Genomic DNA, 13,820 nt, shown 5'->3' with positions numbered 1-13,820 from the left:
ATTAGACCAAGGAAATCACCAGGCAAGAGATCAGTTTCCAGTAAACACTTTTAGAAAACTCGCGTATCCTTTTAAACTTCATTGTCAACATGGGGCCTTTTTCAACTCTAGATGAAGGAGCAACTTGTTTCACGCTTGAATTTTTCTACAGTATGAACCACTTGCTCCCTAAATACCATAATACGCCATACGAAAACATCATGATACGGGTCTAAATATGAACCTAGAACAGGGTTTGCATAGAATAGGCAAACCAATTCGTAACTGTCTCTATACGTAATGATCATGAAAAAAAATTCTAGATACATTCAAAACAACTATCCAAAAGGTATAAATTAAACCCATCCCTAAGGAGGAGGTACGCACAAAATTAGCCATGAAATCACTTTGCTTAGTGTCTTATTTCAAGAAAAAAGGACGCGACGCGGATAAATACCTCCTAGTAGTGCTTACCTTGTCAGTGTGCAAATATACATGGACGTTTTTTTTCAAATTTTCCTAAACGATATACCTCGTTGGTATATATCTGTCTGGAGACCAGCACACAATTACGGAGTTCGAATGATTTCTGACAGAAAAATTCACGTGTGGAAATAGCACAATCAGACTGCACCGGAAGTTCTACTCAGAGCCACGATTGGCAATAATCAGGGCAAAAGAAACTCAACTATATATGACAGACTTTGAAGGCGCTATGACATGAGTCTTATGTATGCCTTTAAGAGGCATTAGGACTCTCTATTAAAGAAAATTCAGAAGGCCAACAAATAGCAATTAAGCACATGAAAACAGCTCCTCCATCCTCTTATATCTCTTCATAAAGAAAGAAAGGGAGGCGAGAAAGAAAACAGAAAGAAAGAAAGAAACTACGCAGAGGAATATGGCCATGCGGTTGCAAGAATCGTGTAGAAGAGTAAGACAGAGAGAGATCAGGGATGATCAGGTTAGATAGACAATGAAGGTGCCAAATATTTAGTGAGATCTCAGAACCTTTGCAGAAAGCAGATCGAGTCAGATGAGGAGAATATGGTCTGACATTTTGTTAGTGTTGACATCGATTTGACTAATAAGGGAGATTTTGAGAACTTGCAGAGAGGTGAAGATGATGATTTAGAGGAATTTGGGGTGAGAAGTTGATTTTCTATATTTCTTCTTCGTATGACAAATATTTTTACATTCCACATGGACAAATTTTCAAAACCATCCACTTTTGAAATTTATTTATAAAAAGCGACTCATTTCAACCTTAATTTCAAAAACCGACCCAGTTGGTTGAAACTGAGTCGGTTTTTGAAAAAAAAAATTTCAAACTTCACCGGAGTTGAACTCCCGTGAAGTTTTGTTATGAGAAAAAACTTCACGGGAGTTCAACTCCCGTGAAGTTTGGAAATTTTTTTTCAAAAACAGACCCAGTTTCATCCAACTAGGTCTGTTTTTGAAATTAAGGTTGAAAGGGGTCTTTTTTTGGGAATAAATTTCAAAACCGGATGGTTTTGAAAATTTGTCTCATTCCACATTATTTGTGAGATCAGACCCTAGCCGTTCATTTGGCTCTTCATGACTACAAACCCATGTGACCTACATGACTCACACATGACCCATTAAATTTGATTTAAACACAATATTAACTCAATTAACTCTAACGAACTACTAATAAAAACATTACATTTTAACAATAAGGAATTTAACCGTGAGACCGTGTGGCAAGTGGGTATCAATAGCATCAGTTGTTTCCACACTTGGTATAATGTTCAACACCCATTATCAAGTCATTCTAAACAACCTACGGGGACTGAACTTGTTTTGAAATAGAAAAGGATTCCCTAATCAACTTTTGCTCATTAGGGTCCGTTTGGACGCAATTTTTGGAGGGTGAAAGCCTAAAAAAATTCTGAAAAAGTCAAAACTTTTGCAGGCTTTCTTGCAAAATCGCCCCAAATTAGGGCGATTTTGCAAGAAAGCTTGCCAAAGTTCTGACTTTTTCAGAACTTTGGCAGGCTTAATTTCCCCCTCCAAATAATGCAAACAAACGGGCCTAAGTGTATATAAGTGCAAAATAGTGGAAACTATAGGGTATTTGGATGCAATTAAGCACTAGTAGAAACCTCTCTTTCTCATAGCAACCCCTTCGTGATTTTTAGTCCCCAACTAAATGATCTTCATCTATGCGTATTCTAGTCTTCACTCTAATCCATCAGTTTACTTAAAAATGAATCGCTTAAAGTCAACGTAGCAGCTGATAAGCTTGGGATCTACACAAGCCAAAATTGAATCATCTTATGAATTCTAAAGCATAGACGTCCCCTCCAAAAGATTTAAGTCATTCATCTTGTGAAAAGGTTGCTTATGATCAAAGAGTCACCCGTTTACTTTCGGATTTATATATCAACGGAATTTTTTTTTTTTTTTGTGTCTTCTCAAGTATTCCATAGCAACTGTCATTGTTGGCAATAATGGAATATATGACTAAATTTTGGTAGTCAAAACATTTAGTACATATTGGCAACTTATTACCCTCATTAAAAGAATGTATTCTACATGTTAGAAGAAAAAGAAGAGTAGCATTATATTTTATTAAAAAAAAGGGCACTCCCTATTGATTTCCTTTTTCTTTCTTTTTTTTACAAAAATGCGCATGAAGAGGCTAAGACAAAATGTTACTGATGTTAAAGATCCACAACATAGCTGTAAATAGTTATCAGCTAATACTTTTGTCATCTTCACACTTGAAGAATTAGTTCTCTCTTCATCAGCCTTCACTTCATGATGATATTATGTATCACGTAAATACTTATTATTATGGTGTAGCCACATACTTACCGCTCGAGCCTTTTCATCAGCAATCGCACCTCTGCTAAAACCTAGATGGCATCACTTTTTTACCCACAGCGTGTAGAGCGCAGTTCAGTTTTTTCTTTTCAGTTAAAAAGAGTGCAAAAGAAAATCACCATGCTCGACAATATTGACAGGTAACGCATATATCTATATTTGTGATAAGCATAAACATGAGATCATATCTTTATTGATAGGTAATGCATATCCAGCCACTCTTCAACATGGGAATGGATTCAACAGTAATCGCTTGTCCACATAAACAAAACATAATAACATGAAACAGAGGAAGAAAGAATGATGTTCATAAATTAAAAAAATACCATAATCAGCCAAACGCTTCTAAAAGAGGGAATCCGACAAAAAAAAGTAAATTGCTCATGAATTTGTGGCGTACAGTTCTACACTAGTCCATAAATAACCTGAAAAGAAATAAGGTAACACATATCAGACCTAACCAAGACCCAAAACCCAAAACAACCCTACATGTAAGGTTATCAAGGCACCATACACCATGCACTAAGCCGCAGGAGTGCAAGAAAAGAAACTCATAAATTCAAGAAAAAAAACCTAGAATAACTCAAACATGTATCAGAAATACTTCCTTAGACTCGATCACAGAAGATCCGCAACATTAGATGGAAGCTCCTCAACAACCACGTTGTAAAACTTCTGAATATCAAAGAGCATCCTCTCGTCTTCACGGGTCACAAAGTTGATAGCAACACCTTTTCTCCCAAATCGTCCACTTCGTCCAATACGATGGAGATAATTCTCCGGGATCAAGATGCACCCAGAAGACGAAAAGCATACCGCTTTTAGAACACCACTGGGGGTATATTGCTATACGGTGATGCCATTCGGCCTAAAAAACGCGGGTGCAACTTATCAACGTGCAATGAATGCTATCTTTCACGAGCACCTACGTAAGAAGATCGAGTGCTATGTTGACGATATAGCAGTAAAAAGCCAACACAAAGGTGATCATCTTACAGACTTGAAGACAATGTTCGATATCATGCGAGCACATCAATTGAAGATGAACCCGACAAAATCATTCCTCGGGTATCAAGTGGAAAATTCCTGGGATTTATCGTTACCTCCAAGGGAATTTCTCTTGACCCGAAAAAAGTGCGTGCTATCCAAGACATGCCACCGCCTAAGAATCTCAAAGAGCTCAGGGGTTTGCCACACGAGAAGAGCCAGAACGGAATTCGCGCATGATGATGTCTCGAGTGTTTTGGTCCATGTCTCCGTGTGTAGCTGAGACAGTGTGATCCCTGCTCCTCATCTTGTCGGTTAGCCAATCAACCTTGCGTCGGGTGTTCACAAAGATGACGCTCTGAGTGATAGCTAGGGTTTCGTACAGGTCACAGAGGGTCTCGAGCTTCCATTCTTCCTTTTCAACGTTGACGTAGAATTGCTTGATACCTTCCAATGTGAGCTCGTCTCTCTTGACAAGGATTCTCACGGGCTTGTTCATGAATTTGCGGGTTATCTCGAGGGCCTCAGGGGGCATTGTGGCAGAGAATACGCCAACCTGAACCCTTGAGGGTAGCAGCTGGAAGATGTCATAGATCTGGGAAAGGATTGAGTCATAAGTAGTTATATTACCAAAATAGACTCTTTATACTCATTTTACTAGCCGTAGTAGCGAATTAGTAGGATAGTCCTCTCAACCAATAAAAACTTAACATCAAGTTCAAAACAAATTTAATTTGTGAAGTTTTTTTATTAGGCTTAATTTCAGATAGACCCTCTGTAATATCATTGTTTTGAACTTACTAGTCCTCTAAATTTATTTTTTTCAGATAAACCCAGAGTGAAATCTTAGACTCTTTTTGCCCTCAAATAGAAGATTGTTTTTCGACAAATTAACCGAGGGTAAAAGAGTCAAAAAAATTTACTCAGGCAGTCTATCTGTAAGAAAATAAAATGATAAATTACAAGGAACCCCTTCACCTATTACCCAGTTTTTTTAAACACTTCATCTATCAAAAGTTATAAAAGAACCCTCATATATATCTATTTTTTCAAGAAAAACCTTCATCTATTGAGTAATGAAATATTTGTTGTTAATTTTGCTTGCCATGTTTTACAATACATCTCAGCAAACTGATAATGTTGGTGGTAGTAATAAAAGAAATTAAGAGAACACAGATTGAATAAGAACCTGATCCTTGAAACCTCGTGAAAGCATTTCATCAGCCTCATCAAGAACAAACATCTTAATGTAGTCAGGGCGAAGGGACTGCCTTCGTAACATGTCAAAGACACGACCAGGTGTGCCAACAACGGCATGGACCCCACTAGTAAGAATCTTCTGATCTTCACGGACGCTTGTTCCTCCCACACAAGCATGAACCTTTACACCAAGGTAATCACCAAGTGCTCGCATGACTTTTTCAATTTGTTGCGCCAGCTCACGAGTTGGAGCAAGGACCAAGGCCTGGCACTCAACAACACTATAGTCGAGCTGCTGCAGGATTCCAGAACAGAAGGTTGCAGTTTTCCCTGTGCCTGACTGAGCTTGTTGGATAACATCAAGACCCTTACAGAAGGGAACAATTCCTCTTTGCTGGATTGCAGAAGGTTTTTCAAACCCTACAAATGAAACCTTATCATCAAATCACCAGGTACCAGAAAAAGGGATAAGTATCATTGAGGAGCCGGAAGCATAAGAACTGTACCATAAGCATAAATTCCTCTCAGAAGATTCTCTTGAAGACCCATATCATCAAAACTTTCATGAACCTCATCGTATGAAGTGAAGAAATCCTGTGCATCACCTGCGAGCCTTCAGTCAAACACACGATTAAAAGAGCATGTGAGTTAATTTGCATAATACCAGTCAGGCAAGAAAGACCTAGTCATTACAATTAATAATTAACTAGACAAGGGGAAGATTTTATACAGGTCATTCATTCTGGAATCATATCTACGAGCATCAAATGCAGAGCCTTCTGGTGCCACGTCTGCCATGTCTGCAAAGCAAAAATAAATATGAATGGGATTAATGGCTGAATGCATCTGACTCGAAGTTGCTTGTTTGAAAGGCTTTCATAATTCATACAAATATAAAATAAGTACCAAGAACTTTATAACTTTCAGTATGCCACCACATAAAAATAAAACAAAGGCTTTCGAAGAAGCTCTAACACCAATATCCCTCGTCTCTATGTTGTCTACAGACTAACTAGCAAGCATCTAGATGATCAGACAAGTATAGAATGTGACTGCTTGATGGTTCTACAATCATACAATTCTTTAAAAAGATGGGGGGTAAAGAAAGGACCAAAATTTATGTGTACTATAAATATACACTAGTAAGTAAATAGATAAGTATAGAAACTAATTACTAAATCTGTGCATGGGCATGAAGACCTAGGCCTCAACTTCTCTCCAAACTTGCCAAATCAATGGTTATTTTGGGTCTCATCAGATGAACTTAGATAACCAAAGTCATGTCACTGTTCTAATTTTATAAGACAGCAATTGAAGCATAAATTTCAAAAACAATTTAATTGATATTCATGCATTTTCAAAAGAAAGTCCCTGCTTCGGCTTCAGAGCACCATTAAATATAACCTATCCAATTTAACAATCAGATCCACACAGCTGAAAGAAATAACAGAAACAGCAATATAGTTTCTCCAATTTAATAATACAGACAATCAGCTCAAATGAATGTCTTTCCTATTTTTATTCATGATCCAACGAGGACTTCCGTCTTAGAAAGAGCAAGAGAAAAAGTAAATAGCCACCATCACAAATAAGTGAAAGGTTTCACCGTATACATAGTCTACTTATGCAATAACAATGCAGCACGCAAGAAAAATATCTTGAACAACAGATAACAAATTTTGAATACTTTAATAAATAACTATTAATTTCTTAAAACAAAAATCCATGATGTATCACATGTTATGAAGAAAAGAAAATACTGTCTGGAATCACATGCATTTACTCCATAATACAGCACAAATATATTAACCTTCCTTTATTCACATTACAAAAGGCTAGTTGGACTGATAAGCAATATACACAACAAATAGTGAGATATGGATAAGTACACACTATATGACAAAAACAAATACCACTAAATTCCTACATAACGTAAATAAAACCATCTAAAATTGAATGGCCTAGGATCGATGGTGATTACAAAATACTGAAGCATTCAACTTTCATATTTTATTAGGTACACAGAACATGAATAAAATATGTTAACAATGAGAGAAACAGGGATGAAACATTGGATGAAACAACCAGGTGGTCTGACGCAGGTGTTCAGTTGAATGCAAAGCGCTGAATGAAAAAAGAAAAGGACAAGCAGTTCCCATCCAGCTAACACTTGCTCATGAAGAATTAGATAAATAAATCTAAAAAAGGTTAAAATTTATGTCATCAATGCATGATTGTGCTTACACATGGGGCTATTGAATTCTAAGAAAACAAGTATCAACTATTACAGTGAATATATGCAATCATAAATTACATGTTTGCAAAATTCTATAATAAGTATATCTTATTATCAAAGTCTTTATTCTTATACTCATTGCATGTAACAGTGTCAAATATCAATGTTCAATCAGTACTCAAGGGGTTGTTGACTTGATTTCTTATAGGACAATCACCAAAAAGCTAAAACTTTTTAGATAATAGCACCAAAGTTGGGAGTTTAGTTTAGCATTTAAGTATTATATTTATCCATTGTCTGCTAACTTCATAGAAGAAAATTGCATTAAAGCCGGGAACAAAGGACAATGATCCTTATTAAGTTAGAAAGCGAGAATAATGGATCTTCGAAGCATCAAGTTCGAAGCTTCTCTTCACATTCAAGGCATATCTATCAATCATCCACTAATTTTCATAGAAGAAAAGTGGATTCAGAATAAAGACACGTAGGAACAGATAATAATAAGTCAAAAATTGATAAGAGGCAAAAGTCGAATCTTTTTGCACCAAGCTCAAACATTGACGTTATTTTCTCCTGCTATAAAGGAAAACTGCAAATTCCTCTCTATCCATAATTTCTTTTTTCAATATAAGAGGACAAATTAGAAAAGCAACACATACAGAAGTAGAAAGACCTTTTCTTTATTAAATCTTAGTTTACACATCCCCAAAATATGAATAAAGTGCTACATAAATTTATCAGAGTTCATCATATTCCAAAATCGAAGACAAGAAAGATCAACTTTATGAAGCAAGATAGATTATTAGAACGAACAATTTTTCAAAACGGACTGATTTTTTTTTTTTTTTTTCAAAACCGACTGTTTTTTTTTTTATTTATCAAAATCGACCCGGTTTTGTGATTAGGCTGCTAATCACTATCCTAAATAGTCGGGCAACCCCGACTATTTAGGATAGTGTTAAACCCTAATTAGTCGGTTTTGAAAAAAAAAACAGTAACTCGATATTCCTCAAAAACAAAAAACAAAACTAACTTGGGAAGAAAAATATAAACAATTAGGTTCGGATCTAAATACTGCAAACAACATGAAACCCTAAATCTCTACAACAACACAAGAATAATTCATCTAGATCTAAAAAAAAATTCACCATAAAAATTCCATGAGATTAATAGATACGAATCTAAACGATGAAAAGCTCACATTTTTTGTTAAAATTGAGACTGAGATCGCGCGAGAGAGAAGAAGCCGCCGCTGTTTTTGTTTGCCGGAAAAGAGAGTTCTTTCAAAAAGAACCCCCGTGGTATAACTGTTTAAGGATCGGCGTGTACATATAGAGGGTTAGGGTAACGGGTTTTGGTGGGCCGGGCTTTAAATTATAGTGTTATGTTGGCCCGTTCAAGTTAAATCTTGTATCTGCAAGGAATCTACTCCTATGTACTCATAGGAGAATCCAAATATTCATTATTCATGCTACAGTAACACTTTCCATAGAAATATTGCTGTAGCTCAAAATAGAATACTGTAGCACTAAAAAATTACTGTGGTGTATACAAAAATACTGCAGCGTTTGAAAAAAAAAATTGTTATAGCAAAAATAAAAAAAGGAGGTCGTGTTTTGCACGGGGTGCACACTAGTAATTTCTAGTCTAAAACATGTCACGTGTTATGGATACGATCGTGTGTCTATCTGTACTATCAGACATGTGGACATCTTATCCTGTCTTCATTTAATAATCCTCATCAAAGTAGATCTATTCATAATTATAAATTTAATTATTAAAATCCTCCTTTCTAAACCTATCTTCACCTAAGAATTCTTATTAAATTAAAATTATCCATAATTAGATAAATCTAATAATCAAAACCCTCATATAAAATCGGATTTTTAAGACAAGAAATTTATCAATTAAACCTTCAAATTTTAAAAACTATAAACAACCTCTTAGACATCTAAAAATTACAAACTAATTACAAACAACCTCCTGAGATAAAGAAAACTTACAAATAGCCTCCTCAAAAATCTAAAACTCCAAATAGTCCCATGAAAATTTTAAAAATTACAAAAAACACTATAAAATTTAAAAAATTATAAACTTCCTTCTTTAAATCTAAAAATTACAAATAATTTCTAGAAAATAATAAAATGACAACAGTCCTCTAAATAGTTTTAAAAATGCAAATATCACCATAAAATTCTATAAATACCCCCCCAAAAAAAAAAAAAAAAAAATTACAACTAACTCTTAAAGTTTAGAAAACTACAAATATCCTCTTAAAAAATTTATGAACAGCCCTTTGAAAAATTTAGAACCATCACTATGAAACTTGCAAAATTATCAAGCATCCTTCTAGAATTTTTAAAATATTACAAACAACTCCTTTAAAATTTTACAAAAACCCATTTAAAGTTTTAAAATTAGAAACACACCCAAAAATTTATAAAAATTCCCCTAAAATTTTAAAAATTATAAATAATCCCGTAAAGTTTTTATAATATAGCCCCTGAATACTTTACAACACCCCCTTGAAAGTTATACAAAATTACAAAAAAATCATGTTAACTTTTGTAAATTACAAGCAAGCCCATAACAATTTTAAAAACCACAAACATCTTCCTAAAAGTTTTAAATTTTACTAACAATAGCCCAAAATTTTCTAAAATTACAAATGACCACCTAGTCTAACATATTATATTATAACATTATAATATATCATTGGTATGGGGAAGACATAAGGTGGGACGGTATAATGGTCATGGGAAGTCTCAATCTCTAATACTAGGGGGTGGCAGAACTTCTTGCTACTCATTATGGGGATTAGAGGGAAATCCTAGTCCTACCCGTGTACCAAATCACAGGCGAATCGAACATAAGACTTGACTAAAAGCTCGGGACATTGAAATCTCAATCTCTTTCCTATAGGAAACTAGATGTTGCATATGTTCTTTTTCAATTAAAAAATTTTCTACAAAAATATCAAAAATCAACTAATATCATATTTTTAGTTTTTATTTACACTAGTATGCAATACGTGTGTTGCACGTATGCAATATGTGTGTTGCACGTGATGCATATCAAGATGAATGTCAATTAACCATTATCTCACAGGACTTAGAATATTGTTTATCGAGAAGGAACCTAATCAAACCTATATATGGTGCGCTTGATAAAAGTGACTGCACAATTAAGAAGAGGTAAGTTGAACTTAACAACAAATAATTAATATTCATCATCACATTACAAACCAAGAAAGTATTCAATTTGCATGGCGATTTACATACAATGAGAGTAGAAAAGAGTCAACATGATAGTTTGCAAACATAGATTTATTGTTGAAAGACAATAATTAAAAATAAATAATATTTCTTACATACAACAAGAAGCTAATGAATTTTCAGCAATATACAAGTTTTCTAGAAGAAGCATCCCTTTATGCATACATAAGATCACATACTCACATTACCGGCAATATAGTCCCTCAAAAAAGGCACTTAAATTCCTACAAACCCCAAAAAACTATGTATTATTTTTTTGGAAGATAAAGTATAGTTGCAATAATAAGTACAAATAAAATTGAAGCAAAATTATACAGTACACTGTCAAAGTTGTGCCTCCATTTTCAAAGGTGAGGTTGACGATGCATATCTTTCCACGACTTTTCCACCTTTGTCCACAAAGAACTTATTGAAAATCCACTTGATGCCATCACCCAAAAAACCTCCTTTCTTTGAATTCAAGAAGTTATAAAGAGTAGTAGTCTCCTTTCCATTCACTTCAACCTACAAAAAACAATGAGTCAGTCACATGTAGTTACATGAAATTTTCTTCTAGAACAATGGCAACATAGTAAAAATCTCTCTTGTATATTTGCTAATTGCAAGGGAGATCTATAACTAAGCCAAAAATTAAAGCTAATAATCTTGTCAAAATTAACATTGTATTTTCTTTTTCCAATCACACTACCCATCGAAAACCAAATCTAGTTAGTTTGAAGATATTCACATTCAGAACATCTTTGCAATATTTGTTGGATTCCATTTGAATTATCTTTCCTGATGAAAGTTAATGATATACAGACAAGAATAAATTTGTAACAATAACAGCTATCTACAAAACAAAATAGAGAGCTAAGAGCAGAAGAAAGTTTTTCTTAAAGAAATGCGGAAAATAACAACAGTAACTTGAACATGCATCACATACCAACTTTTGAATCTCTAACTACCTATAATAACGTAATTATGATAAATAGAACAGAACGGGGCAGTAATATATTATTTAAGAAAAACTATGTAGTTTATGGCATCAATGGAGTTGTTTGAACAGTTATACCCGAAGGGAAAATAGCCCCATACAAAGAGCAGAACTGTACTATAAGCTGTCTAGCAGACACAGCAAGGGGTGACTCTACCCATATCATGTTAGATGAATATTTTTGGATGAGTGTTGCATACAAATTCAGAAGCCAAACAATGTGTCTGACAACAAAGCATCATGTCATGTGGGTCCTAGCTATTAGAAAGCAGAGAAGAGCGATGGATTTTGAAGGGGGCTCCGATAATGGGTAAGGAGTTTGATTTTTTTTCTTTGTTGTTGTATTTTCTCAAGGAGATTGATTCTCCTTTTATAGGGGCTAAACTCACTATCTCCACCTCCTTCAGATCCGCCCCATGAGAGATTTCCCCCTTCAGATCCGCCCCATGAGAGATTTCCTCTAAACAAACCATTCCATGTTCCCATGTTTCTCTCAACAGAGAAACGAACGTTGATTTGGTCACCATAAGACCGAGTCTAGGTAACATCTCCCACTTGACCAAATTAACCAAGTGGCATGCCTCTCACTATCCGTGAGATCAGATGTTTCTTCTTACCATTGCTCCCACTATCCGTAGAGAGTAACTCTTATTTCATTATTTATAAAATTTTACTCAGACTTATTTATTCCTAAGTCTCATCAAACTTACATGTTTGATAAAAGATTCTGCTGGTATTTTTTTTATCAAAGGATCAGCAATCATATCTGTAGTAGGGATATAAGTCACTTTGACTTCTCTCTTTTCTATAATATCCATATCTGTAGTAGGGATATAAGTCACTTTGACTTCTCTCTTTTCTATAATATCTCGAATATAGTGATACTGGATCTCAATATGTTTTTTAAGTCACTTTGACTTCTCTCTTTTCTATAATATCTCGAATATAGTGATACTGGATCTCAATATGTTTTTCTTTGGAGCTATTTATGTTACTATTGATTAAGCTAATTGATGCTTGACTATCACAATAAATATCAATATGTCCTTCTAACAAATTGAGATCAAGATCAATCAAAAACTGTCTTATCCAGACAGCATGTGCAGTTGCCATACTGCAAGCTATATATTCAGCTTCTTACGTATATCTAGCAACACACCCTTGTTTCTTGCTACTCCAAAAAACAGCTCCTCCTCCAAAGGTGAATAAGTGTCTCGAAGTAGACTTTTCATCATCTCTATCATCTCCAAAATCAGCATCGGAATAACCGAGGAGTTCAAGCGAATCAGGTTGATAAACTAATCTATGAGTCAGTGTACCTCTGATATACTTCATAATCATTTTAACAGCTTCCCAATATGTTCACAACAAGAAATCTGCTATTTAACGACCAAAATTAGTGAATGGACCAGTTGACCGTCATTAATGGGCATATAATAACAACGAGTTTTAAACACTTCGTGGAGTGATTTCAAATAATAGAGAAATAATGTGATATGGGATAACGGATTTCTAATCCCTTCGTTCGACGATTATTATAAATACGGGAGAGGCTTAGGTTATGTTTCCTCGTCTGAGGATGAATGTGGTTGGCAGATTATCGATCAAATTGCTAACAAACTAAGAGAGGATACTCTTCTGATTCTTCGGCTGAGGGTTCTGATACAAGTCTGGGAGAAGATTTTAAAGCCCTAATGGCAAACATGGCTACAGCTGATCCATCCACAATGGAAGACGACGATCAGATGCCATAACGGATTTCTAATCCCTTCGTTGATTTGATCCTACTACCGTCGTTATTGGGTCTCCTTAAAAATAAAAGGGTCAATTACCTTCATTGATGGGACTCCTAATCATAATTAGACTGTAATTAACCTATTACTATTAACAAATCTCATAACCAAACCCGAAGCCCCAACTAAAACCCAAAACCCGAATTAATGAACTATAAAATAATCTGAAATTAACCTATTCCTATTAACAAACTGAATTATTAAGATTCAATAACTCCTGATCATTATTTAATCAACCATAGCCATAATAAAATAAGCCCTAGTTAAAAAAAATCACCTCCTTATCATCGCCGCCTCCATATATATCTGGTCGTCATCCGCTCCCCCACGTCGTCTGCTCCCCCACGTCGTTGTCCGCTATCGCTCCTCATCGTCTTAATCTCTGGTCGTCGTCCGCTCCTCCTCTTCGTCTGTGCGATCCCCCACAGCTAGACTCGTCCACTCCAGTTCGTCATCGATACTCATCGTGCGCCATCTCCATCTCTTCGTCGGCTCCAGCTCATCGGCGAGAGTCGTCCTCGTCT

At 35.2% G+C, this 13,820-nt stretch overlaps 2 protein-coding genes across 2 annotated transcripts; both read right to left on the bottom strand.

Annotated features, from left to right (window-relative positions):
* Positions 3,134-8,562, bottom strand: LOC109849775 (eukaryotic initiation factor 4A-1-like). The gene is made up of 6 exons (XM_020419652.1): positions 8,454-8,562; positions 5,747-5,816; positions 5,523-5,629; positions 5,006-5,436; positions 4,022-4,411; positions 3,134-3,675 (listed from the first exon to the last, which is right to left on the bottom strand). Exons 2-6 carry the CDS (start codon positions 5,812-5,814, stop codon positions 3,448-3,450), a joined length of 1,224 nt encoding a protein of 407 aa, XP_020275241.1. The 5' UTR covers positions 5,815-5,816; positions 8,454-8,562; the 3' UTR covers positions 3,134-3,447.
* Positions 10,852-11,989, bottom strand: LOC109830573 (probable phospholipid hydroperoxide glutathione peroxidase). Its single transcript, XM_020397876.1, has 3 exons — positions 11,893-11,989; positions 11,216-11,304; positions 10,852-11,031 (listed from the first exon to the last, which is right to left on the bottom strand). Exons 1-3 carry the CDS (start codon positions 11,987-11,989, stop codon positions 10,852-10,854), a joined length of 366 nt encoding a protein of 121 aa, XP_020253465.1.

Source organism: Asparagus officinalis, chromosome 1 (genome assembly GCF_001876935.1).
Source record: "Asparagus officinalis chromosome 1, Aspof.V1, whole genome shotgun sequence".
Lineage (NCBI taxonomy): Eukaryota > Viridiplantae > Streptophyta > Magnoliopsida > Asparagales > Asparagaceae > Asparagus > Asparagus officinalis.
Note: the sequence above shows the minus strand (reverse complement) of the source record. Positions and strands in the feature narration are given on the sequence as shown.

Bases quoted from the DNA above. Each gene is read 5' to 3' on its own strand.
- LOC109849775 (XM_020419652.1), bottom strand. From the start codon at position 5,814: ATGGCAGACGTGGCACCAGAAGGCTCTGCATTTGATGCTCGTAGATAT. The intron at 4,412-5,005 runs GTTCTTATTCAA...ATCCTTTCCCAG, and splicing joins CACGAGGTTTCAAGGATCAG to ATCTATGACATCTTCCAGCT. The intron at 3,676-4,021 runs GCAAACCCCTGA...ATCACCGTATAG, and splicing joins GTTCTGGCTCTTCTCGTGTG to CAATATACCCCCAGTGGTGT.
- LOC109830573 (XM_020397876.1), bottom strand. From the start codon at position 11,989: ATGGGAACATGGAATGGTTTGTTTAGAGGAAATCTCTCATGGGGCGGA. The intron at 11,305-11,892 runs GTGAGTTTAGCC...AACTTTCATCAG, and splicing joins ATCTGAAGGAGGTGGAGATA to GAAAGATAATTCAAATGGAA. The intron at 11,032-11,215 runs GTAGTGTGATTG...TGTTTTTTGTAG, and splicing joins CTAGATTTGGTTTTCGATGG to GTTGAAGTGAATGGAAAGGA.